The following is a 26604-nucleotide window of genomic DNA, read 5'->3' on the forward strand; positions in this document are numbered from 1 at the left end:
ATTATCTGTAATTATCACTGACAAAACTGTGTCATCGTGAAGTAATGAGTGCGTATTCCTGGATGACAGATTGAAGTTTAATCATTTTTAATACAAAAATATTACACAATGATCCAAGCTATTGAACTAAAACGTATATCCTATTGTTTTGTTATTGCTTTATCCATTTTCCCCATTCATAATATTTCGATAAGGTAGAAGCACCGAATAAAAGAGCAGCATTCCATCCATCCATGCGTTTTCCTAACCGCTTTTCCTCACGGGGGTCGAACCCAAATAATCAAATGATGACCCGTTTTGAAAATAAAATGATGGAATAGGAGGGGGTGAAATGGTATTGCGGACTCCGGGTAGCTGAAAACGAGATGTAACACAGATCCAGGACCAGTCATCTTAACCAAACCTTGCCCAATAATGGATATCCATCTGACCGTGGACCAGCCCACTCAGACTCACTAGGAGTTTACGCCAAGTGGGATTCAGATCGGAGGAAATCGTGCCGGAGCCACATCCACACTCCACAGCAGCCCACGGCGTGAAAAGGGACGGACGGAATCAAGTGAAAGCCCGGTAGGATCCACACAAAGGTTTCCCGAGAAGCCACCCATTAGACGCGGCAGACATTAGGACTCGTCGTGGACAATTTATAACCTTTTCTTTCTCTTCCCACTGGTAGCGAGAGTGTTCTCTTCGAGCCACGTTTATTCAGAGAGCTAGCGGAATGTATTGCTAGCGAGCTAGCTAAGGTTAGCTAGCTAATTAGCTTGTCAGACAGACAAGAGTCGGACGTGTGGTCTTCACTAAATTGGGTCACTTATTTAGCGGCGTTTGACTTGATGGAAAAAGCCGCTGTGCTTTCTCCATTATCCTGACACAGCCATTATGTTCTGCCTTGAGTAGCCTACGCCAATAAGACACTAAATAATTGCCTGAATTACGAGAGCCACTTTCCTATCATCCATCCGAATCCTTCATTGAGGACAACGAGGACAAGAGAAGAAGGGGAAAACCACAGTCCAATATTTTTTTTTTCTTGGGCGAAGACTCTCTGCCGTCCAATGTTAATGTCGACCGACGTTGCATCTATAATGCTACCCGTTAGTCGGGGGATAATGGACCGAGAAAGAGACATCGATACATCAGCGGTGCCGCATACAAGCGCTGCCGGAGGTCCGGCGGCGGTCCGGGGGATGAAGCGAGGGGACCCGGAACCAGACGCTCTTGCAGCCGCTGCTTTGACTGACCTCACCGGGGCGGAGTGCAAGAGACCAAGGATAGACGGCACTGGGAATGTGATTGGCGACATCGGACAGGTAAACATTTGTTTTTGTCACCTCTACATTCTTTTGTTCGCTTTTCTTTCCCCCCTCACAACATAACCGTGCATCAACGCAAAACCCGTAAATTGCATCTTGCACGGTGCATGAGCGAGCCAGACAAAGGTAACATGATCTAGGCTCCATTACTTTGACAGACGGCAGTGATCACAACCATTCCCCTTGCGTGTCTTGTGGGGGAGCCTATTGCGAGGCACGCTTGGAATATTTTATTCACATAGGACACAATTACAAAGGCTGCTGGCAATTTACAGTGAGTCACCTACCACATCAAGAACTGATGCACACTCTGCATGTGCTATTAATCGCGCTATGCCCCCCCCTCCAAACCCCCCCACCCCTTGATTGTCGCTAGGTGTTAAAAGGGAGGCAGACAGGGGATTGGGGGAGGGTCACCACTGTGAAAGACAAAGAACAGAGCCTTTTGGTATTAGCTGAAGGAGAGAGGGGCTGGGGGGGGCGGCCTCTGTACCGGTCTTCCCCCTGTTTTCATAACCCAAGTGCTGAGACTGCAAATCATTTGCACCTAATCATCATCTCAATTGAAATTAATCTGGATTTAATGCACTGTAGCTCACTTAGCGAGTCAACATTCCCTTTCTGCTCCACGATCCCGAAGATATCGAATTTTGGTTGCGTCTGGCGTCGTCGGGCGGCAAAATAGCATTACCAGCAGACGCAGGTGAGGGGAATGAGATTTGAGGTCATCTGCAGGTAATTGAATCGTGCAGGACTGGTTAAAAAAAAAAAAACTTGAACTTCTACAGCAGATCAATTGCAATGACAAAGAGGTCCCATATTGTGCAGTTATGTTGGGTGTGCTTCACAGCAGAAAAGTTAAACGCCGCCAGTAAAGTTGATGTGGGAACAAGCGGCGTGGCATGGGGTGGACTTTCCCTGACACTTGTATTGATTTCCAACCACAGTAGTGGGCGGAGGGTTGCGCGTGTGTGTTCGTGTGTAGGGGTCGGCAGGGCCAGAGTCGAGGACAAAGAAAGATGATATTCGGTTGGGGGGAAAAAGAAAAGCTGCACCGACGCTGTCGAGAAGGATATATGGGGAAATAAAAAACTCCACAAAGAAAGGAGATGAGCTCTATTGTTTACCTACGCCTGTGATCGCGACGAAGAAGGAAATGGAAGTGATGGATTGCCGAGACGCTCTGATGAATTGGTATCGACAGCATGTCAGCTGAATTTAAAAAGTACTTCCATGCTAGTACTTTAGAGAAGCGACTTACAATTTACTGTACTTGTGATATGCAGGGAGGGGCTCACATGAATTAGATGCAAACGATTCCAACAAAAAATCATATATGCAATCATTCAATTAATAATTAATTGAATTGACAAATTAATTCAAATGAATTTTTACACAATAATCAATCAATAAATAGATTTATAAATAAATACTGTATTCAATTGTTCTTTGTTCAGTGTGAAGCTTAAAAAGTAATGCAACAAATAACACTACGCAAATAAGACAGGTAGATGTAAAACTCCCAGTTAAATTTTTTTTTTATTTTCATAAGCTAACTAAACCTGAATCTAAATCATATTTGTCCCCATCGCTGTCCATTGACTGTGGTCTTAATAACCGACTGCTGTATTTCAGCCCATTCGCTACACAATAGCACGGTGCGGAAAGGTCACCACTGAAGCAGGGTGTGTGCTCAGGATAAGTGGAGAGAATGCTCCTCGATGCAGCCACTCATTCCGATAGTCTTCCCACGGAGGATGTGAGGGTACAAGAAACACTGACCTTCCCTGGCCGCTAATCAACACTGTCATAATAAATGAGAGTGCTGCAGGGCGCTTCTTCTGCCTTTTGTTGATTCGCTCTCCTCCCCCCGCTGCTCTGACTCATGCCTCCATATAGCCCCCTTTGCATCTCCTACTCCCCTTTAGCTGTCCTCTGATAACCCCCCCTCGCACCCCCTCAGGCATATTTCCAGATTGCTAATTGACTCTTGGTTCACAGGCGAACGACCATCCCTCCCCCCATGTCCCGTTACACTTTGTGATTATCCGGAACCCTCCTGCAGTGCGTGCGGTCACCGGAATTTATTTTTTTATGATTATGTTCTTCTCGAGACAGCCATCTTCCGTATCCTTCTTGCACCTCCCGTCAAGGAGATGCCGCAGAATCACAGTTCTAACTCTTGTGTGTCTGTGTCGAAGAGCCGATTTGGACTATCGTTGGCGGTAAAGAGGCTTTGTGTCATACTAACAAGATCAGAGCTCATTTAAGGGAGGGCAGACTGATCGCTTTAACGGGCGTAGCCAAAGCAGAGTGGCTGGCTGATTGATATGCATGGGTAGATTGTCGTATTTTGTCATTATGGACATGCTACCTGCACGAGAACGACACACTTGTGTAGTATATAAAATCACCCTTCAAAAGATAATTTTTGTTTTTCGTACTCATTAATATGATGCTGGTATCTACACATTTGGCTGAAAATGTATTGAGCTTGTTTACTTTGTCCCAGGAATTTCTTTTTTAAATTCTTTCATTGGCTAATAAATGTCATTTTTTTCGGTACATTTTAAATATGGATATTGCTATATTCAATAACTATCATTTTTTTCTAATATCGTTCGGCCCTAATTATTTTACTTTACAAATCTATATTCTGGTTCTTTCAAGATATTTTTAGATCTGGCAGGTGAATAAATACAACATTTTGAATGCAACAAATAATCGTGATTCCAATATCAATCCATGAATAGTATTTTTACCATAATTGCCCCGCCCTAGTTGTCACTGAAGATTACGGTGTGCCTCAGACATCAGATTATAAAAAGTCTACTGATGACAGGGCTTTATTAGCAGCATAACAAAATTACATTTCAGGTATGTCGCCGGAAGGCTTAGATTATTTTTTCTCTTCGTTAATGTTCCCCAAATGACTCATACGGCCCAGTTTAATGAGAATAAAATCTTGCTTAATGACTTCAAGCAGTATGCATATACATATGTGCCGCCCTCATTGCCTTCTGGTACTCTCCCACTGTTTAAAGATTACTGGTAAACTTTGAGCTGTAACTTAGTCAGCGTCACACCTGACTTTTGAACCGGCAGCAGCGATAAGATGAAAACAACAGTTTGCGGACGTCTGTGCATTCGGTCAACTGTCACCAACGGGCAAGTCACATTTACTAAAAAAAATAAAATAAAATAATAGATATGTCCCCTTCCCATTTGTTCCTGTTAACAGACTATTTTCACCCCCCCTTAACATGACACTCACATGTTAACTCTTGCTTTATGGCAAGTCCACCTCGCACAAGCGCTCCCACCCTCCGCCGCGGACGCCTCCTCCCCACGGCTGCCCCCAAACTGTCATATGTAATCCCATCTCCACCCACACAGCAAAATGTCAATTCAGTGTTTTGCTCACACGAGGTCATCGGTAATGGACTGCTACAGTGTCATGAATACAACTTGTGTATGTTTTTTTTTTTTTTTTCTTTTGGTCGATTGGTCAGGGATCAAAACAAAATGGTAGAAATGAATTGTGAGCAAATATCATTTAAATAGATGCGTTTAGAATAAGAATGTCATGGAAAATTGTTACAGTCAGCCAGACTGGTGGAAACTGGAATTTAAAATAATTGTTTTAGATATTTTTCTTTCCAAGTCCACTTTTTTTTTTTTTTTACCACCGTTATTTCAAATGTTCCGTCTTCATGGCTGCCATATGGCGGAAGTGCTGTCCTGGCTTTTGAGAGTTTCTTAACTCACCTGTCTTGATTTTCTTCTTTTGACTTTTAACTGGTGAGACGTAATTTTTTTTCAGTGGATTTCATAAAGCCGCTCCATAGAATGCCTGCAACCACCCCCATTTAATTTCCCCTGCACCCCCTCGTCAGTCTGTTACCACAACCCATCACCCCCTTCACCATCTGCTGACCTCATGTCATTTTACCTTCCGCCACCACTGCTGCTCTTCCCCCCCCCCCTCCACTTACTCCTTAACTTCTTTCCTTCTCCCTAAAATAGCGTACATGTTGGCCAGCGAGAGAGAAAATAAACAAGAGCGATGGCCTTTAGCTTCTCCCTGTGTTGTTGATCCAGCCAAAAGCTCTGAATGTCAATCTTCCAGAGTCCCGCCTCCTGCTCAAACTACATTTTGAAACTAAGTGGAAACTGTCCAGTCTAGTTCTCAGTCCTATCCATCCATCTTTATGGAAAATGCATGAATTGATCCGATAAGAGCCATAATGTTCTTAAGCGCTACCATGTGGCAAACAGCATGCACGTATGATATATGTTTGTGGAGCCAGGTATCAAATTCAGCCTCCCCCAATCCCTTAAAAAAAAAAAAAAAAAAAAATCAATCTGAACAGCATTCTTCTCCCATGACTCATTGTCTCCATTTCGCCAGGCTCATTGCTTGGGAGTTCTCCCTTCTTTTTCTAGACTTTGTCCCTGCATTCCTCCTCCTTCTCTGATTCTCTCTCCTTCTTTTCACCCCCTTATTCGTTTTTCATCTGCTGACTCCCTCCCTCCTTTCTTTCTCACCAGATTGATTCCAGATGTTGCTCAAACCCTCCTCCCACCCGTTTTGTGTTCCCTCCCATTTCTTCTTTTCCACTCTGCTCTACCCGCTGCAGAAACCAACGTCTATAATTTCATGGTCGGCTATAATTTAGGTTCACATTTAATTGGTAATGCGGTTTTGCATCAGGTTTTTCTTGCATACACCCTTAGCAGTAGCATTTGGGAATGGAACTTGTCGTCTACAAGACACAGACTATTTGCTGCAACTTAGGAACTCCTGCACTATTACGCAATATTCATATAAATTCAGTTTCTGCCATTAAATGTACTCACTAAATATGTCAAATATAATTATGTATTGAACCAAGGGCCAGAAATTGATGGTGGTGTAATGTAACAATCTTAATAAATATATTAGTGCGTAGATTCGAAGTGTAGTTTTTTAGCAGCATGCAAAATGCCTGTCTTTAGCCACCAGCTGTTTTTACAAAGTCACCAGGTTGTCCAATATGAGCCGGCTCATTCCCCTCTAAATGTGGCGCACCAAGGAGAGTGTTCCCCCTGGGGACAAGGCGTGAGGCGGGGAAATTGGTTCCAGATGAAACAGGAAGTGGGGAGAGAGAGAGAGAGAGAGAGAGAGAGAGAGAGAGAGAGAAACAAAGAAAAGACTGTTTTGTATGAACGAGAGAGGACGGGGTGAAAATACATCATCTTTTTCCCCATTTTTTTTTTTTTTTTGGTCGTGCACCTTTAGTTCCCTTGAATCTAAATTCTTCATCTCATTATAGCTATATTTTTGAGAAGTCCCCTTTCTGTCCCACAGTCTGTAAACGTGTCAGTAAAGTGTCCTAATATTTCTTAATTTGTTCTTCTACAGTGGACATTTATGTAAAAGTGAAATTCCCTTCAAGATAAAGTTTCAACATACTGTGGATATGGAAAGTTTCCACATCACTGTTTTGATGCCAGGTTTTGTTAAAAAAAAAATGAAAACCTTCACAGCGACTACAAAAAATATTTCTGAGTAAAAATGAACAACTGACATCATGTGAAGGGTTGTCCAAAAAATCTGGCATTAGAACAGGGGTGTGCAAACTTTCTCTATCCACTGTATGTGTGTGAGCTAATGTTGTCTTACCTCAACGTGGTCTCTCCGCAAAGAACTTAGCTAACCTCTGGCTCAATCTGCACCTCATCTGTATCTCATCACATTTGTTTTTGGTCTTAGCGTGCATACTTTCAAGTCGCGGTTGAACTCCATTAACTTTCCTGCCTCCATCAGCATTCTCGCTGGTAGTTTTTTTTTTTTTTTAGCTCAAATGTGCTCAAACACTTGCATTTGATTACTCCTGTAGCTTTGAACCTTGCATACTTTTTTTCTTGTATTTTTTTTTTATTCTTTTATTTTTTTAAATGATTTAAAGATCACCAACTGCACCATCCCCCCCATTCATCTCTTGTTCCTCATAGGAGATTCGTGGCATGAGTCTCAGTAGGAGGTCATGTTTTCTCTGCGAGGCACGCCAGCAGGCAGTACTGCGCTCGTGTCTTCTCCCTGTCTGCTGTCAAAATATCAGCGTTTGGTTAACTTGCAGCCATTGTTCCAAGCCCCCTTCTTTTGTTTCCCCCTTTTGCCTCCTCCTCACCTCTTCACAATAGTTCCTCTAACCAGGACAAAATAACATCGGGGTGAGAGTCAGAGAGAAAAGAGGGGACCGGCGGACTAGAATAATCTAATTAAAATTAATTAGTGAACAAAAAGCACTGCTTTCTGGGGCATGTGCTGACTGTGTGAGAGTAGGGGGATATCAAAAATGGCTTCCATTTGATTTGAAGTGCTTTTCTCATTATTGACAGAAATCACATCTGAATATTGTTTCCTTTATTATTATTTTTTATACACTTATGAACAGATTCGCATTGATCCGAAAATCTGTCTGTGGAAAAACAATTTGGGGGAGAAAAAAGAATTCCTCTTTTGTAGAAAACAGTTGTAATGTAAAATATGTTTCTCATAATCCAGACGCTTAAATACCATTTGCACTCTTTCCCCTCCTTCTGTCTCTTTCAGAACAATGAGCCTTTAAATCCTGGTTTCCATGGATACACACCTCACAATCAGGTAAGAGATGAGTGAGAGCTTTATGGCAAGACCAGTATGTCCTTCTAATTCGACATAACGTAGAGCACTTTTGGAACGAAGAAGTCAAATGTTCTTGAATACTTTTTCAAGTTCATCCATTTAGTTTTGCAGCAGGACTTTTCTGTGTAACTCTGCCAGGCCCTCTTTAATTTCGTCATCCGTTGGTTAGCTCATAAAAGAAGCTTCTCGGAGGACAGGATGAAAGAACCTACCTGCCATTGAGCTTCTCTTTCAAAGGCTCCTCAGAAAGCAGATCGCAATGCTGCCGTCATCTACTTTAGAGTATGCTCGGCATCCTCCACATGCGATGCTCTTTCATCGTTTTTTTTTTTTTTTGTGCAACGTTGTGGAAGAGCGGCGGACAATTTTCTTATCTGCTTCTGTGCAGCAGCACTGAGCGAATCTGTGTGAATGCACAACTTCTATTTTGGTGCGCTAATGACAAAACACTTGTGTGTCCCACATCTTCTGCACTTGTGTTTGGGATGTAGCTTTCTGGCGGTGCCACAGGAGGGAAGTGTTGGTCTGTGAGTCACTTCACCCCCCCCACCCAACATGGGAAATGTCCTCCTCCCATATATGCTTATTTTTTTCCATCCTCATCCTTCTCTTCGCTTGGCATCTCCTTTCTTGGGAATAGAGCTCTCTTAGCTTTTCATGGCAGGAGCTTAACCAGGGGCACGCCTGGAAGAATTTAACTGTCAAGTTCAAAGTCAGCTTTATGTATTTTAGATTTCATTCTACATTTCTCTTTTACCGAGTATTCTTTCCAATTTTTGTTTGCCTTCTATCTATGTTGATTGTGGGAATGATAAAAGGCAAGTGTAGTTTACAAATGATGACAATTATTTCTGCTCACTTGTGTACACAAAGTCCTTGCTACAATGCAAATATAGTAAAACAAATCCTGCCTTGCTGGATTAGCTTGTTTAGTGATTATTCATTCCGAATGTTAAAAAAAATGTCCCCGGCACACCACCAAGCTAAAACAAATGTCCGTTACTATAACATTTTTATTTATTTATTTTTGGGGGGACAAATTAAGTGAAATTGTCAGCACATTAGTTTGATGGCGCGTGCTTAACGTGCGTGTGTTTATCGCAAAATTCACTCGGTGTGCTTAATCTTCAGATCAGTCCTCATTCATCCTCTCATCCTCCTCACTTACAGCCTTAATCCTGTCATCCCTTGCTCTTTCTTTTCACTCAGCCCTTTATCCATTTATCTCTTCATCCTGTTATCTGTCACTGGCATCCACTGCCCCCATTGTCCTTGCCCCCCCTCATGCTGGACAACCCCTCATGCTCCTTCCCCCCCCCCCACCAGCTCCGACTCTGACCCCGCCCTTCCTCCATCCCTCTGGACTCAGTTCCAGCCAGACTCAGCAGATGTCTGAAAGCTTGGCATCAAGGCTTCTTTCCGCAGTGCTCCATCTCTTGCATATGGAAGTGCGGTGCGGAAAACCGCTCTCTCATCTCTGCAACTATACGATGTTGGGACACATGGAGCCGCATCTAAAATAACCATGCTAAAGATTCAAGTCAGTTTGGGGTTCCCCCCCTCCCCCTTCATTTTTTGCGAGATCCCCTTGTGTGTTTTGAACGCAGCCGCCGCAGAGGATGGTAAACTTGGAGCCTACGCACATAGCTAGATCTTTTCAGTCTTGCCTAGTAGCTAGCTACCACTGCTTTTGGGAGCTGCCACGCAATAAATAAATCATCTAAAAAAGCTGCAATGCAGTGGGGGTTGCCTTCTGTAGTCTCACACCGCCAGGGTGAATCGAAGAAAGCCTTTTCTTGCCTCCCGATCGAGAAGACTCCGCTCTGATTCCGACCCGGGGAGGATTTAGCCCGGCTACGCCGATGCTCTGATCGTTGAGCTCCAGAAGGAGTTTAAAAGAGAGGCGGGAACGTGTAACATGAGCAAGTGAATGATAGACAGACTCTGTAAAGAGGGAAGAGAGCAAAAAGAAGGAGGGGAGAGTCTCTGGCTGTCAGGCGGGGAGAGACGCCAAGGCCTGAAGGGATTAGAGCAGCCGAGCCGGCTGGTGAGACCAAGACGGTGACAGACAGTCGGAGCTTGTGTTTGGAAGAAGACACAAAGCCAAGAGAAGGAAGAGCGGACAATTTGAATGTGAAAGCGAGCGTGGATCGAAGCGCTTGTCAACTCATGGTCCTGGAGCCCAGGCAGGGGAGCGGAGGGGAGGTCGTGGAGGAGAGCGTCAAATTGGAGAGCTGGTCAAGAGTTCTTGTGCCAGGTCAGACAATGATGGGGCTCTACTACCCGACCGCATTGCTGGTAAGAAGAAAAATAAAAAAGCCGACATGAGTTTTGTCTTTCCGTGGAAGTGTTCATGAAGATGTATGAAGTTTGATGCTGCACCTGCTCTCACATTGCTTCTCGGGACAGATGTTGGAACTTAGCATTTGCTAAAAGTAGCACGTCCGTTCTCAGTCGTTGTTTACAAATGAGAACGGCCATTTTTATTAGCAACAATGTTGATGGCAGTCGCACGCCTCACTGCTATAAACGTCTGTGTGGGTGCGCTCCATCGCGGACACAAGCCCCGGGGATTATATTTGTTTCACGGTTCAATTCTAGCATGGCTTCTTCTCAGCTTTTGGGGTTCTTAACTGGCTCATGTGTAGGGTGAAATGAGGTAGCTGAAGTTGCTGTCACGACTTGACAAGTATTCACCAGTGGTATGATTATGGACAATATAAGCTCTGTTATGTGTTGTCATGCGCTTAGTTCTGGTTCAGGAAGCCAATATGGTCAACAAAGACAGTTTGAACTTCTACTGGATGTGCTTAGACTGATGTTGACAGGTGCCAAGGTTGGTTTCTTCTTATGCTTTGTTCTATATTGTCTGATTTGGTGCCTGTGAGCAAAAAAAAAAAAAAAAAAGGCAGCATGAAGCAGGAGCAGATGAACAAGCTACGATAAGATAAACACATTTGTTGACAGTCAGCCTTTCCCTGTTTCAATCAAACCGATTGATTGATAATGTTTTCAACTCATCGTAATCCTCGACAGCAGTTGGGTATTGTATCGTTTGATGAATTACATTTTGCCAAATTTACAGCACTCACAAATCTTAATATCTTACTCCCGAGCTATTTTTTTTTATCGGGAAAAAATAATCTTACTGTAAGTTTAACACATCCTAGCTGCCGAAATGTTATCGTCAGAATGTTGACAATTCATATATGTCCTATTTTTATCTTTTTTTTTACATTTAGTTCTCATCATTTGTGAGTGGGTGATTGGCCCACAGTGAGAAAGGCTTCCTCACTAAATGGACCTTATAAGGAGATAGGCAGTAACCTTTACTTGATGGACATTACAGTGAAGGAGTGACTTGAAAGTGTGTGTGGGGGGGTCAGTCAGTCTCCAACCGCTGGAAAAGACATGAAGTATTTCCAGCGTCTGCCGTGCAATTCTGCTCACAGGAGCCATATGGGAATCGTTTGATTGACGAGTTGGTGTCGATGGCTGCCGCGTTCGGGTGACTTTGGCTGCTGTGTACTCCGCCGCGGCCCAGCACACAAGTCAGCAGACAGTCGTTAGACTCACGCTCGAAAGCTCCCCCCCCCCCCCCCCCCATCTGCTCTGTGTATGGAAAAACATATGGTGTCGCAGGTAAAACAACTGAGCTCGCAAAATGCCGATCTGCTTAGGAACCCTCTCGCTGTATGCAATACCAAAATATATCTTAGATGAGACAGACTCATCCATTATTATTTATCGACTACTGTAGTCAAGTATTTAACACCTTCAACAAGATGCCTTTCAATGTGTCATGAATAATTTGGCTGGGATTTTTTTTTTTTTTTTTCCGTCTCCATCCATCTCTACATTTTCAAACGCTTAATAATTCATATGTGCTTGAAGTATTTCATGGCTGCAGAAATAGATTGGAATGTATTCATGGAAGAGTAATATTTTTTTTTTAATCTGTTTTCCTTTAGGGGCCTCAGGATTCAACAGGAGCACAGGATGGTTTGGTGGCACCCGCCTTTACAGCGTTCCCTCCTCCGCCACCTCCCCAGAATGGCATAGCTGGGACAGAATTTGGCCCCGGGGCCATGTTTGGTGCAGGGGGTCAAGGAACAGCTGAGGTAGGCGCTGGTGCTCATGAGGACACCACCAGTACCACCATCGACGACAATGTAAGCATTGTGTGCTTTGCTGGAAGTTCGGGTCACTGTCAACCCTAACTTTAGATTTGTCAGCCCTTGTGGAATGAAACTTGGAATCCACTCCAAATAACACAAGCCTCTCTAATTACATGTTTTCCTAACTGATATGGCGAAATAAGCAGTTTGATGTGAATTGGATTTGTGAATGGATGAATGTATGTTAATTATATGGCATCGACCAACTCGTTGCATAATTTAGGCTCAACATTTTTTTTTTTTTTTGCTGGCTATTGATACTACCAAATTTTTGACCGCACCTACGTTCTCCAATATTTCTTACCTTCTGTATTCCATGGCAGAATAAGACCGATGAGACCTCCCAAGGGGAGACGGCTATACAGTGTGTGACTGGGGGGTCAGCAGCAGGGGGCTCTGGAGGAGACTCACCGGAGGCCAAAGGAACCCCCAAACGTCTCCACGTTTCAAACATCCCATTCCGTTTCCGTGACCCGGACCTCAGGCAGATGTTTGGGGTAAGACTCTGGTCACTGTGGAGCCTTACATGGCCTACAAAAGTTTCAGTAGAACATTTAAGACGTGTTAGTAATTCTTTGGCAAGGCAGTGGGACAGGACGGGACGGGACGGGACGTTCGTGGTTGTTCTCTTGATGCTTTATTGGGCAATAAATACGTGTCAGTCTGTTAAACTGGAGAAAGGTGAAATAAAAAAATGTCAGCAATGTGCCCAATGTGCAATAGAGACCTCTAGTGCAAAAGGTTGTACCTGACAAGTCAGAAATAAATATATGTAGTCACGTCCAAGTAAAGTATTTTTCTTAGTTTTTTTTTTTGTGGTAATTATTGTGTTATTTTTGCAGCAATATGGGAAGATTCTGGACGTAGAAATTATTTTCAATGAGAGGGGCTCAAAGGTAAGAAAATGTACATGTTTATTAATACAAAAAAACATGGGAAAATTGGAAGTAATGATCTTAAACTGCAATTGAATATGAATGCATGCCCTCCATGACAAATCAGACTCTGCCTACTTTGTTGACCCGTACTTTGCACCGCAGGGCTTTGGCTTTGTGACATTTGAGACCAGCGCAGATGCCGAGAAAGCCCGCGAAAAGCTCCACGGCACATTGGTGGAAGGTCGTAAGATTGAGGTAATTTTGCCATCTGTGTCCACTGCACTGTTTTGCCCTGTCTCTACTGCCATTCTAACTCTATAGAAGCCCTGATTGCTAGCTAGCATTAGCATTGCTAGCATTGATAACGCTCTGATGCAGCATTCATATCCCACTGCCTGGTCCGCTGTAATAAATATATAGATTTTTTTGTTCTTTTATTTTGTGGTGAGACTGATTGGGGGTGCAAGAACACATTTAAGGCATGCTGGGGTACTTTTCCTCTGCAGCATTTTTTTTTTTTTCCCCCTTCTTGAAGCTGTCGTTTCCTCTGCTTTTTGATGTGCAACTTGTCGCCACATTGATACAACAACTTTTCACCACCAATTGGAATGACGTCTCTGTGGTTGGCACCCGAGGGCACGAGAGGAATGCAGTGGAATTGTAATGCATGGCAGATTGCTATCTCCTGATTTCTTCTCCCCGGTGTCGAATAAATCCCGTGTTCCCCTCTCCTGATATTGTGGTGATTGTGGCACCTCGTGCATGCTGGAAATCACAGCAGCACTGGCGCATGTTCACTTGATGTACGTCTTAATATTACAGTTTTTTTTTTTTTTTTTGAAGTGGTTTTGCATTCTGATTTTTTGTATCTGTTTTGGATCTCTTGACCCAGGTCACTGCAGGACAAGAGCTCCGCATGGGCTAACTGTGCTGACTCCCATTTATGTGTGTGTGTGAGAGTGTGTCAGCAGGACCCGCATGACGGACGAAGGCTGGGCCCCTTACCCCCCCTCTCTTTCAGTCCTGTATTCTGTTCTTCCGTTGCATTTGCAAATACAAGATAGCAGCCTGCATCCACTGGTACAACATCCTCTGTCAGCTCCACTTTGAGTCAATCAGCAAGCTGAATGGATATGGATGAAGTTACTCGGAAGTGGCAGCCTGTCTTGTCCCTTGCATTGCTTTAAGCTGAGTGTGCCTCAACCCAAATTGCATGAAAGCAATTCTGCCGCTGAGAGAACTTTGTTGCATGACCTGTTTGTTGTACTTTACAAGTAGTCATCATGTCGGGCTGAGATGAAGCAGTAGTCGGGGTGTAGTGTCGGTTTATGGTGCATGGGCTTGAAGAAACAAAAGGGCTGGCACAGGGCACATGTCGGGTTTGGGTTACACATTCTTCCTTCTTTGGAGAAAACAAGGCCAGGCACTTCTATTTGCGGCAGTGCTGTCTGGAAGTTCTCCTATGTTGCAGGTGATGCTCTTGTAAACATTTCCTTTAATTGGTCAGAGTTTGGGGAACTATTTGTTTACAGTTGGCGACACAACCAAATTTTGTCATTCACAAACTCTGATATACTTTTCGACTGAAATGTTGAGTGTGTGTCAAGGAGGCTTACGATGTTCCACTGGCATGAGTTAAGTCGACGTAGCCTATTTGTGCATGACTAGTACTTTCCTGTGGAAATATCGACGTAGTGTAACAGATCTGATCAGGGTGTGCAGATTTTTCCCTTGCATGTTAATTCTTAAGCTGTTTGTGATAGTTTTGGTGATGGGGGTTGTGTTTTGTTGGCATGGAATGTTGCACCTGGGTATAGGTCGAATTGTCTTTTCTTTGCAGATGGACTGAATAACTACATTCTTATTTGGAATGTTTATTTGTATTTAAAAAAAAAAAAAGGTCAGTAAAGCATAACTGCTGACATGTCTTTGGTACATGCCACTATGAATCTAACCAAGCATGTATGCAGCCTAATTTTGATAGGTGGGAAAATTGTTGCTATGTTGTACTTTTTTTTTTTTTTTTTCCTGGACTAAAACTCTGCGCTTCGAAGAAGTCTCTTTGTTGTATCCACAGAAGTGGCCCTTCCCCTCCGTTATGTTTCTTTTGAGTTTTGCTCCTTCTTCTGTGAGATGGAGTCTTAACAGGAAGCGTCAGCTCCTCCGCAGCGCAGAGTTTGAATCGGGCATTTGAACACAAGCAGTGTGGCAAATGGTGTCGTTGTGCATGCGTAATTTCATCCAACCGGGGCTCATCTGACAGATTTGATCATCACTGCATGAGTATGTGTGGAGAGAAACCTTCTCAGCCTCCCACTTCTTCATGGTGCCACACACTGTTCATTTGGACTCACGTTGACCATAAGCAATTCTTGTGGCAGATCAGAAATCAAAAATAATTCAGATGTGGATTGGACCAGCTTCATTTTGAGATCAAAATACTGGATGAGACAAATTAGAATGACAAAGTTTATCATGTGTTTGTAGAAAGAAAATTTGCACTTTGGCCTTTCCATCCTTGTCCTTCTCGCTGTCACATGTAATCCTTGCCTTCCTAAACTCTTTCATTGCCAGTCACTTTGTCTTTTCTTCATTTCACTTTTCGTCGCAACCAATTGCCCTCCTTTGTTACAATTGAATTGTCATTTTATTTCTCTAAATTCTTTTTTTTTTGGGTGACTACTTTAACCTAATCACCAATGTTTGAATGAAAAGCGAGGTAGGGCCCACACTGCATTTAATTATTATTATTATTTTTTTTAAGCACATCCCATTCCCAGGCCTGATTGTCGTAATAATGCGCAGATCTCCGTTAAGCATTGAGGGCTCCCATTCCCTTTCCCTCTTCTGTCTTTCTTTTTTCTCTCATTCTCTTCTGAGCTGTAACACTGCTGCTATCAGGTTTTTCAGTTGACATGGATGGTGAGGGGGGATGACATCTAGCTTTCTTTTGTTGCCTGGATTATTTGTCCCTTTATTTATTATAAATATTTTTTTTCTGTTTCCCTGACGACTTCTGTGTGTTGTTGTCAGTCTCCACGGTAACCGCTCGCTGTTTCTGCTGCAATGGTAAGTTGTGTGCAAACGTTCATCACTGAACTGATCCCCCTTTTTCCACCTCACCCCTAAAATGGACCTTCTTCTCAATATGTACAGATACTCTTATTCCATCATGAGTTTGAAATTCACATTTTATTTATCGAGACGGACAGCTGTTGTACATCTCAATTTACAGTCCCGACATGGCACACACAGAAACACTGACGGTCTGGATTGTGTAACCGTAATACTTTCTGCACCCATCCCCCCCGCACCATTAACACCTCACTGGGAATGATCGAATGTAATCACCCGCCTCTATGCAATGACACGGCTTTCCACAGTCTTTCTGCTTATCCATCAATATATGAAGTAGTCATCCTGTTGATAAAAAAAAATCATTGTTTTTTTTTTTCTTCAGCGGATGCTGATCGCTAATTTCCTCCTGTTAATGCCCTGCCAGTATTTTATATTCTTGTAAGTTTCACACATGTCAAAATGTTGACATTGGCACAATCGTTGGTTCCCAGATTCCATGAAAACTTGGCCAGTCCAGATAAAATGGCTCTTTGACATCTATAGTTAAATCCCTTGAAGATAAAATTGCCTTTCCAACAAAACTCATCATTTAAGTCTGTTGGATAGTCCTTTTAAAATGAAGAAAAATCATTTTCAATCAGCAATCCATTTTTTATAACCAAATAGAAAAATTCAAGTCGTGGTTTATTCTGCTTAATTAGTAGCTGACTAACACCAAGACCCACCAGGACAAGCCAAAACATTTTTTTATTTTGTTCCAAACTACTTTTCAAAATCACATTAGAAAAGAAGCCATGGTCCTCCAGCAGTGTTGTAAACCATATGCGCCTCTAAACCGATGCGGGGTTTACTTTTGCTGTTTTTTGGGATTTTGCTGCCGTTTTGTTTCCTTCTTTTGGTTTGGTCTTCTTGTAGTGGATTGTCTGTGTATCAGTAGTTTGTAGTGATAGTCATAGTGTACTGGTCTTAGTTTGTGACACACAGTTCTCTGCCTGGCACAGTGTCTCATGTCCATTTTATTTCTCTCCTTTTTGGGAATGAGAATTGCTCTCTCTCTCTTCTAATTCTGTCTCTCTTGTTCTATCTTCTCTCACTCTCGGTTCCATCCATCCTTTGGTGCTCTGTTTCTCAACCCACCCACATGAGATCTTCAGTAGAATGGTCACCAGATCTAATTGAATGATGCACCTTCATATACTTATATATCTATATTTTTTTTGTATTTAGATGTTTTTTGTGTTATTCATGTCAATATTACCCCTTGTTTGTTATTTTGTCTTTGTTTGTTTATGGACTGGCTCTTTCTCTGTACTTCTCACCTGCATCCTTTTCCCTTCAACACACCATTTTTGTCTCATGTGTTTGACGTGGGAGTGCTGCGATTGTTTTGATTGGTCTCTATGCTGCATCCGACGCTTGCTGATTGGCTGATTTTGTTTTTCTTTCTCGTTTTTTTATTTATTTTTTTAGTTTCTTAACTCACTCTTGGTCATGTGATGCGCCCATATTTGGCTGCCTGTAATTTCTGTGTTATATTGATTATTGATTTTGTAGAACAAATGTTTTTGCACCCCCTTTTACTCTCCCATGTATTGTTTGTATTTGTTTTGAGGTGTGTAAACCCCACCGATTTGGTTTCATATGGAAATGTGATTTTATTTTGTCTTTTTGGTCCGAATGGACTGGGCGGGCGTAAAGGGCAGGACAAAATCTGAGTGTTTTTATTAACCTTTTAACATTTTCAGATTTACCTTCCAATCGCGTCTCTGTTGATTTGCATGTCTTCCTGTCAGGTTGCCCTATTCCATTGATTTCACATTACACCAATACAGCTACATAATGGGAGATGACATAAATTAAACATCTTGCAACAATGTATTATAGTTTGCTTTGATGCAAAACGTTAATGTATTGACGCCGCTCAGCCGCCTACGGCACTTGCGTTAGCAAGCTAAGCTAATTGGATCATTTGCCAATGACCTTGTCTTTTGCAATGAGGGGAAAAGGCGGCAAAGCTCATTTCCATGTGAATGAAGCTGAGCAGATGAAGAACATGACTCAGTTGGAGAGGCAATATGGATGGCAATCCTCGCCATTAATGGGCTCTTAATGGGAGCGCAGCATCTATGAGTGCACAAATATGCTCATTCCTCAGCCTCGCTCCTTCTTTGTCAGCCTCTCCCCTCTTGGTGCTTATAGGTCATAAATCCCGGCATTGCGGCACAGACAGATTTGGGAGCTTGGGCAGAGGGCTGAATTCTCTTTTCCTTAAAGCTCATCAAAGGCAGATGAGGATAAATTCTCGAAGCGTAGCGCCATCCTTTTGAAGCTCCGAGACGAGGAGTGATAATCAGCCATCTTGGATTGGACAGCCTCCTTATTAGATTGAAATATCTGATTATGCATGCCCAAAATGCGCTCCTCTTTATGTTAGCCGCTGCAGCAATATAACTCATTTAGCTTGTGGCAGCCCTCAAATCTCGCCGTGAATCCGATTCAGCTTGCTCTGAATTGCATGATGACTCGAAATAACCACAACTGTTCCCACCCACTTTTATACACTCGAGGAGCTAACAGTTATAGCATCCGCCACACGGGTCCACATCGATTAGCGTACACACACAATCGCATTCTCCAAACATCGGCCTTATCATGAAGTTATTAAAAGTCTACTTGAGTGTCCTTTTTCTGTCTCGGTGTCTTTGACTGTGTGTCCTTCCATTGCCAGGTGAATAACGCCACTGCCAGGGTGATGACTAACAAGAAAATGGTCAGCCCCTACCCTAATGGAGAGGCTCTGAGCACGCTACCCTACGGTAACAATCGCACTGACCTACTAACGACGAGGCTCTGTGCTCACCTGATAATCCAAACAAATCCTCAACGCTTGTGTCGATGCTCTTCATACACCTCATCTGTTCCCCAACACTGCTTTTCTATGACTCTCAGCAGGGTGGAAATTGAGCCCAATGGTCGGGGCTGTGTACGGACCAGAGCTTTATGCCGGTAGGTCGACACACTTCCATCTGGATTTCCCTTATTCACATTTCTTCTAGTCGTTTGGATTAATGCACTGCTTGCTTAGCACTTGTCCCCGCTGCTACTTATTAAAATGAAATCCTGCAGGCTATCGTACAACACTTCCCTTCGCTTTGCTCAATTGCTTTTCTTCCACGCCACATCCTTGTATATTACTTTTAAATTCCCTTCCTTTCTTTTACACTGTCCAGTCCCAGGGTTCCCGTACCCCGCGGCAGCCGCGGCGGCCACGACAGCTGCGGCGGCAGCTGCGTTCCGTGGCGCTCACCTTCGCGGACGGGGGCGGCCTGTCTACAGTGCGGTGCGGGCAGCTGTGCCTCAGGCTGCTATCCCCGCATACCCTGGGTAAGCATGTTACAACGCTTACATTGTGCACAGTTTGTCAGAGTTGACGACTTCACATGATTTGTGTAGTCGCAGGCGGTGCATTCAATGGGGAACTTATTTGACTTAATACAGAAATCAGTGATATTAAAATGAAAAAGGAAAAATGCAATATAACAGCATCAGACATCTGATTTGAATAGGACTAAAATGAAATGACAATTTGCATATACTGTAAATGTCGCCCATTAAAATGCTTTGAAGGGGAAAAAAATGCAAATATAATTCTTCACAAAAAACAACATTCATTTAAAAAAATGAGCTGGAACGCTTCCAAAGAGAATTTGAGAAATATTGAAATAATCTGAAATCCAGAATCCACCCATATGTAGCTGCCCCCGCATTCTTATCATAAAATAAAATTGAAAAAAGGAAATCAAAGTAACATCAGTTACATCCATCGATGAACATCTTGTCACGTTGAGTTGAAATTTCCACTTTCTGTTTGAGCAGGTGTTTGTTTAACACAGCTGTGCTCATACAGAAGCTCAAACACGATTCACACTCCACTCAGAAATCAGATTGTCAATTGGACGGCAGCTCGTCAATGATTTAGGCCGCCGCGCCGGAGGTTGATTTGAATAAACACAGATACGGCCATCTAGGGATTCACGCAGATGCGGCCATCATTGAATTTGCACAAACGCCAACCAGCCACCAGCAGTAATTATGCTTAAGCAGACTCCTTGCACACCTAATTATTCGCATTTATTATGTCCCCAGAGTTGTAGACACTCTGCATGTTGCTGTGCTGTGATACAATTTAAATTTTCATGTCTCTGTGCTGCTTCAAGGTGGAAATATCCTCCCCACTTTTTTTTTTTCCAAAAAATGCAATTACTATATAATTTTTCCCCACAAATTTAATCTAGTTGATAAATTACATAATGAGCCATTAAGTCCAATAAGTTGCCATGCATTGTATTGCTAAATGTTTTGTTTGGAGTATTCAAGGGCAATTTGTAAGCGGCTGAACAAGCTAGCCATCTGCGCACAACAACATTGCTTCACTTCAAGCCACTGAAGCGCAAATAATATTTCGGGAACTGTTGACCTGTCAATAGTTTTCAGCTTGCGTAGCCCCATTTGGCAACAGAACATTTTGATGTCAGCTTTTATGTCGCTTCAATTGCTATGATTCAACCGATGCTCAAATTTTATCGGTGAGCATTAGAAGATTATTTTCCTGACCTTAACTGACTTAAGTGGCATCCATTTTACATGAGAAATGAATGCTCAGATATGTTAAATGAGTTCCTGCGGTTGGTACACTACCGCCCCCTATTGACATAGTGTATAAAACAGCTTGTTCAGGTTGTTTATTGATTGTTTTTTTTTTTTGTCATTCAAATGGAGTTGTATTACTTTTGCATGCTGCATGGGTGTGAAATAATTCTCTCTCTCTGTCTCTCTCCCTCTCACCCACTATGTTTTTTGGGACTGTGCACCATTTTGTTTTTACACTCCTGGCCCCACTCTGCCTCCTCCGTTTTTTCCTCCACATGCCTGCCTCTCGGTGGTCTTCCCCTCCCTCTCTGTCTCTCTCTCTCTCTTAGCGTGGTGTACCAAGATGGCTTTTACGGCGCTGCGGACTTATACGTAAGTAAACTCACCGCCCACCAGCACAGGCTCTGTTCCCCTCCTCCTTTCACGGCTTCCTCCCGCTCTTCCACTCTGGGTGTGATTCAGCATGTTGGTCCTGTCATTCGCAACACAGAGCTTCTGGCTTACCCGCTGGACAGTGGAACTAAGCTTAGCACGACTCACAAACTCTTTCAAAATTGCCTCGTGAAATTTGAGTCCGACTCAAGTCAGATTAATTTGAATGGGATGAAATCATTTGAGTTTGTGGATGCCACTACAAGCTGCTCTGTGGGTGGATGAAGCGGCGTTGCAGGTGAATGTGTGTGTGTGTGTATCCAGGTTGACAACGGTTTTTCTGTTTTCTCTATAGACTAGTGTTTCAGGACTCAGTCCTTAGTCCCAGATTGCCTCAGGTAGGGTCAACTGAACACCAAAACCCACAGTGTGCATTGCTTTCCTGTTGCTCCCTACTCTGACCTTACAGTCATCTTTTGAGCTGGTCTGGAACATATTGTCCTTTAGTAGATGTTCTACTTTTAAAAAAAAAAAAATTTTTTTACTAACTCACTGAAATGTGCACTTTATTTGATTGCGGGTCTTTACTAAAACACTAAATTGTTTTGATTTCCAATTTCAGTAAAGAGCCTGATCTCATCCGGTTGAGTAGTTTTTGAGAATTTTTTTTTTTTTCTTCTGAATACAAATTTAAAAAAAAAAAAAAGAAATGATAGAGTCAATACAAACTTTAAATCGCAATGTCCTTAATATGAAATTGAGGTTCCGTTCACAGCAAGGTGAGACGCTCTGAAGGGCTCAAGTTAGAATGGAGAACATGGTCTCTTCCTGATGGTTATTCAAGCATGTGTGCTGCATGCAGACAAGCTGTGTTTTCTGCTAACAGCCTTCACTTTTTTTTTTTTGCACTCACCCACAAGGCCTCGCTTCTTCATGAATAACTCAATCTTCTCCTCCCCGCATCCGCACACCCAGCCCCGGTGCTGCGTGTGTTATGTTTTTCTGCTTTATCGTGCTGTACTTTGATCAGGTCACACGGGCATTTCATAAATCGGAATTTTGGTCACACGTGAAGTCGGTCGGTGTTTGATTTTCGGTGTCAGCGTAGGATTGTGTAAGTGGTTTTGTCTGCGAGTGTGTGATTCTTTTTTAAGTCTACCCCTCTGTTGTCTTTCCCCTCTCCGCTGAATTCACGTGATAAATGTTTGAAAAGATGGAAATGCATTATGTCGCCTTTTCGACTTTGCTTCAAACAGTTTACTGTTAATCTAACGCAGAAGTGAGAATTAGCAGCAAACGTTTAGTCAAAGCGTATAATTTCGTTGAACAAACCATAATACCAGCTTGGGCCCTGAGAAGCCGACTCAGATTTTTAAATCACTGTATTGGGATTTTTATTTTCAATTGTCGAAACTATTATTTTATTTTAGAAATAATGACCGTTGTTTTGGTTTTTTTAGCACCCCATAGTCCTTCCTGTGGGAGTCCTTCCTTCTTCTCAGTTGTGTTGTACATATGTCTCCAGGGAGGCTATCCTGCTGCCGCCGCCGCCGCCGCCGCCGCCGCTGCTTATCGCTACACTCAGCCCGCGGCTGTAACCGGAGCAACCGCAGCAGCTGCCGCATACAGTGACAGGTGAGGACAAACACCAGCAAACACTCTGCAGAGGCACTGGAGACACTCGAGGGACTCAGGTTAAGAATGCTCAAACGTTTTGGAAAGGACATCAGCCTGGTGTATTTACAGGAATTAAAAATGCAACACAACATACTCAGTGAGATGTTTTGGAAAAAATCCAAGTCAAGTTCCTTGTGTGCTTCTAGTTACGGCCGGGTTTACACGACAGATCCATACCACGCTTTAGCCCCAGCTGCTGCCGCCTACGGGGTGGGAGCCATGGTGAGAGAATCTATCCCAACACGACATACTACATTTTAATTTATGCTGTTTGCATCTATTTTTCTGTTTGCTAGATAAAAATATGGAAAAGTCTTGTGTGATGTTGTTTTTTTTATCACTAAACAATATCAAGTACAGTAAAGTAAAAATATTATCAATTTTAAGTATTTTAATTTAAAAATATTTTTCTAATATTAAGCAATTATTCGATTAAATGAACCGATTCTAAAAAAATATATATTTTACAGTGACACCGCAAATGTAACGTGATGGTTGTCTCTCTCGTCTTTTCCAGGCCAGTTTATACAGGGCGGGATACAGTCGCTTCGCTCCATACTAAAGCCACAAATGACACCCAAGGAATTTCTTGTCCCTCCAGAAGCCTTTTTTTGAAGCTCTTTGTTTGGCAGACGCACCCTTCCATCTCTCTGTTGGTGGACCAGAGTGACAACCTCCTCTTTTTATTTTTTTCCCTCTCCCTACCGTCCTTTTTTTCTATTGGCAAGAGAGAACGTTGCCACATCATCAATTCTCTTCTCTCTGTCTGACAAGGATCAAATGAAAAAGCTCTTGGCACAATTTATGACCGCTAACTTTTTAGGAACACTATTGGATCTGCTGGAAAGAGACTGCTCCCGCTTGATCCTCCACGCGACACTACGTTTTTTTTTTCAAGTTCCTCAGTAAAGCCACTCTCTCAAGTCTCTGTGCACCCACTCCCACAGTGTCCTTTGGTGATTGAGCTGTCACAAGAACACCACTGCTAGTAAAAAAGACACTAAAAACACTAGTATGAAGAAAAGCAACGTCCCTCGGCACTGTGGAACATGGAAGCTTCTTACTGGCAGTCCAAAAAAATGCCAAAACCATTACCAACATGGCTTGCAGTGCTCAATTTTTGGTGGAATCCCTAAAACGTCTCCATTCGCCCAAGGGTACAATGATATGTAATTATTTTTGTTTTGCTTCTACGTTACCTCAATATTTTGTTTCTCATGAATTTTGCTGCCATACTTATTTAACATGCCTTTATTTCTGGGTCGACATCATTTCAACAACACTAAGAGGGAGGAAGTATGCTCTTGCCCCCCCCCCCCCCCAAGGACTCCTTTTATTTTGTCAGACTTTGTAGCTTCAACAGTAATGCAGTGAAAGAACCGGCAGATGGATGAAGAGAAAAAAGACCCCCCCACCCCTTTAAGAGATTTAATAGACAAGACCAGGGGAAAGCAAACATCTGCATTTTGTCCCTCCTCATGCTGCTGGTCCCATGAAAGAAGTCATTTCAACGTTTTCTGGACATGACAATGATTTTGGCTTGATAATATTTCTTTTTTTTTTTTTTTTTTGGGAGGCCTGGCCAAGTTTGTTCCATGTAACCCACCTCCATATACTCGCACTATGTTATTGTTGATATTTGCCTTTTTTTGGTTCCAAAGATTTTTGTTGTCGTTGAAGAAAGCACATTTTAGACTTGATATATTTCTTTCTTTTGTGGTTGTTTTGCCTGTACTTGACTATTATATATTTTTTTAATCTCTGGGTTTAAAACGTATGTTTTTTTTGTTCAAGGTTGAAACAGTCCAGTGCTGTCCGCATGCAAGACATTTTAAATGTTTGCAGCACTTTTTGGGAACCTGTGAATATTTCTTCACATGATAATTGACTTTTTTTTCTTCCCCAGCCCATCATTCAAACTGTTTTGCTGCAAATCCAAAACTGACCGAAGTTGGAGTCATGAGGGACATTTTGGGAGATGATGGGGGTGTTTGGAATTGCCAAAGCTAGAGGCAAAGGGACAGGACTTGCGTTTCACGAACATTGTGCAGATGGTAAAAAATTTAAGGTGAGGATTTCTAATCCCATATCTGACAGGACATCATTTTTTTCTCTTTCCGGAGTTGCTCATGGAGCAGAAACCTGTGAGGATGTTTTGTATGATTGTGACACTGTGTGCTGTAGTGAGTATTTTTGGTGCGCTCTTATTTTTATTATTATTATTATTTTGTTTGTCTTATTACTCCTTACAAGTATTACCACAAGTGTTGCTATGCATGCTTTCCTGAGAGAGAACAGATGTCAGAACTTTTTGCTTTGTGCATGAATTCAAATCGTAGTGCTGGAGAACGACACGATGGAGGTGCGCGAGCGAGATGTTTATTTTATAGCACGGAGGGACGAGGGAACAAATTTACGGTGTTCCGTGATAGAAGGTGAAGGAGGAAAGTAAGAAAAAGTGGTATCCGAGCCCAAAGCTGATTTCAGTCCGCTTTAACGATATGTCTGATCTCAGTCAAATGCCTCTGAGGTTGTCACGGTAATCAGCAGTCATATCAGATATGTTGAAAGTTTCATTTTGGGATTTCCACCACCCTCCGCATTCCCCTTGTGGGTTTTCTTTTGTAATGAATGATAACAGTGCTGAGGCAGCCCTTCAAATTTTTGTGGGGGAAAAAAAAAAAAAGAAAAAAAAATATGTTGAGTGCACGAAGTGTTCTGTGCTTTTTCTTTGGGAGGGGATCTTCTTCAAACAGCCCGGGGAGGAATTTTGAATGACAGAAGCCAAGTTAACACACAGCCCGGTCCTCAACTTTGACCCCCCTGAGTCCTTGCACTGTGCTTACATCAAACTGGATGTTGGAACATTGTAAGCAGGGATGAAGGAAATGCGTGTGAATTGCATGTGGCCTCTTTTGTGTATCACATGCTATTTCAAGTTGCATTTGACAAAAGTGACTTTTTATTTCACAATGTGTTCTCTCATGTTTTATTTTTGCCATCCTTGTATCTGCCTTCTGTTTATTCTCCATTATTATTGAATGTATATAATAAACGGTTTGGTTTTTATACTGCTTTGTGGATATGAGTGATTGCTTCTGGGGTTTAAAGCCCTCGTAAGAGTGTGTTGATCAATTTTTCTGGAGAAAAGTTTTCATTTACTGCTGTGTGAGATAAAGAGGAATGCCGCAGTCTTCTGATTACACACGTGAATCGCGTTCTTTGCAGCGCATTAGCTCATGTGACTCGGATGATAGATGGAGGCAAGCATTGTGCAACATTAATGCCGCTTCTTGACTTTTGGCTCTGCACCGAATCAACCGCACCGATCATCTTTTTTCTCTCCATTTCATCCTTTCTGATTTCTGCTATGGGAGGATGCGAGGTGGGGGCAATCTGGAAAGCATCTTAAATTGTAAATGTGCTGCTAATGGCTGTAAATGGGTCGGCTGTGGCGGCAAGTCTTGTATGCCTGCTAATTGCAGTGATGCACAAGGGGACAATTGCCGGTTTTGATGGGAAGTCTTGCTGACTGATTGGAAGACGCAACCGAATATCTGATACGAGGCTTGTGATGTCATGAATAGACTTTTTGCACATTGTGCTGTCCCTGTAATAGAAAGAAATGAAGTAGATATCTTCATCTAGCTCATCCGTTCATTTTGTACTGCTTATCCTGTTCAGGGTCATTGGTGAGCTGAAGCTTATCCAGGCTGACTGGACTGGGTGAGATTCTGGTTATGGTCTGCTGGCTTTGCACGATCAGAAAATTTTGGGCCCGATCA

At 42.7% G+C, this 26604-nt stretch overlaps 1 protein-coding gene across 8 annotated transcripts; it reads left to right on the forward strand.

The window, feature by feature from the left end:
- Positions 1-366: 366 nt before the first annotated feature.
- On the forward strand, positions 367-25888 carry LOC148384367 (RNA binding protein fox-1 homolog 2-like). 8 transcript variants are annotated; one of them, XR_015853382.1, is made up of 13 exons: positions 367-1313; positions 7915-7965; positions 11958-12158; positions 12488-12661; positions 13007-13060; positions 13205-13297; positions 18849-18936; positions 19070-19126; positions 19351-19504; positions 21100-21142; positions 21498-21540; positions 22668-22777; positions 22966-23003. XR_015853382.1 is itself a non-coding variant. In XM_088357867.1 (13 exons), exons 1-13 carry the CDS (start codon positions 1059-1061, stop codon positions 23379-23381), a joined length of 1398 nt encoding a protein of 465 aa, XP_088213993.1. In that variant the 5' UTR covers positions 370-1058; the 3' UTR covers positions 23382-25888. The 8 variants fall into 8 exon arrangements, 7 of the variants coding, with proteins under 7 accessions (XP_088213993.1, XP_088213989.1, XP_088213988.1 ...); XM_088357867.1 differs by lacking the exon at positions 21498-21540 and adding an exon at positions 23337-25888 and having other exon boundaries at positions 370-1313; positions 19073-19126; positions 22966-23041; XM_088357863.1 differs by lacking the exon at positions 21100-21142 and adding an exon at positions 23337-25888 and having other exon boundaries at positions 370-1313; positions 19073-19126; positions 22966-23041.
- The last annotated feature ends 716 nt before the right edge of the window (positions 25889-26604 follow it).

This window comes from Syngnathus floridae, chromosome 17 (assembly GCF_059516105.1).
Source record: "Syngnathus floridae isolate MCC-2025c chromosome 17, RoL_Sflo_1.0, whole genome shotgun sequence".
Lineage (NCBI taxonomy): Eukaryota > Metazoa > Chordata > Actinopteri > Syngnathiformes > Syngnathidae > Syngnathus > Syngnathus floridae.

Coding starts and splice junctions, on each gene's coding strand:
- LOC148384367 (XM_088357862.1), top strand. CDS start 1,059: ATGTTAATGTCGACCGACGTTGCATCTATAATGCTACCCGTTAGTCGG. Junction 1,314..7,914: donor TGATTGGCGACATCGGACAG/GTAAACATTTGT, acceptor TGTCTCTTTCAG/AACAATGAGCCTTTAAATCC. Junction 18,937..19,069: donor TCTGAGCACGCTACCCTACG/GTAACAATCGCA, acceptor TATGACTCTCAG/CAGGGTGGAAATTGAGCCCA.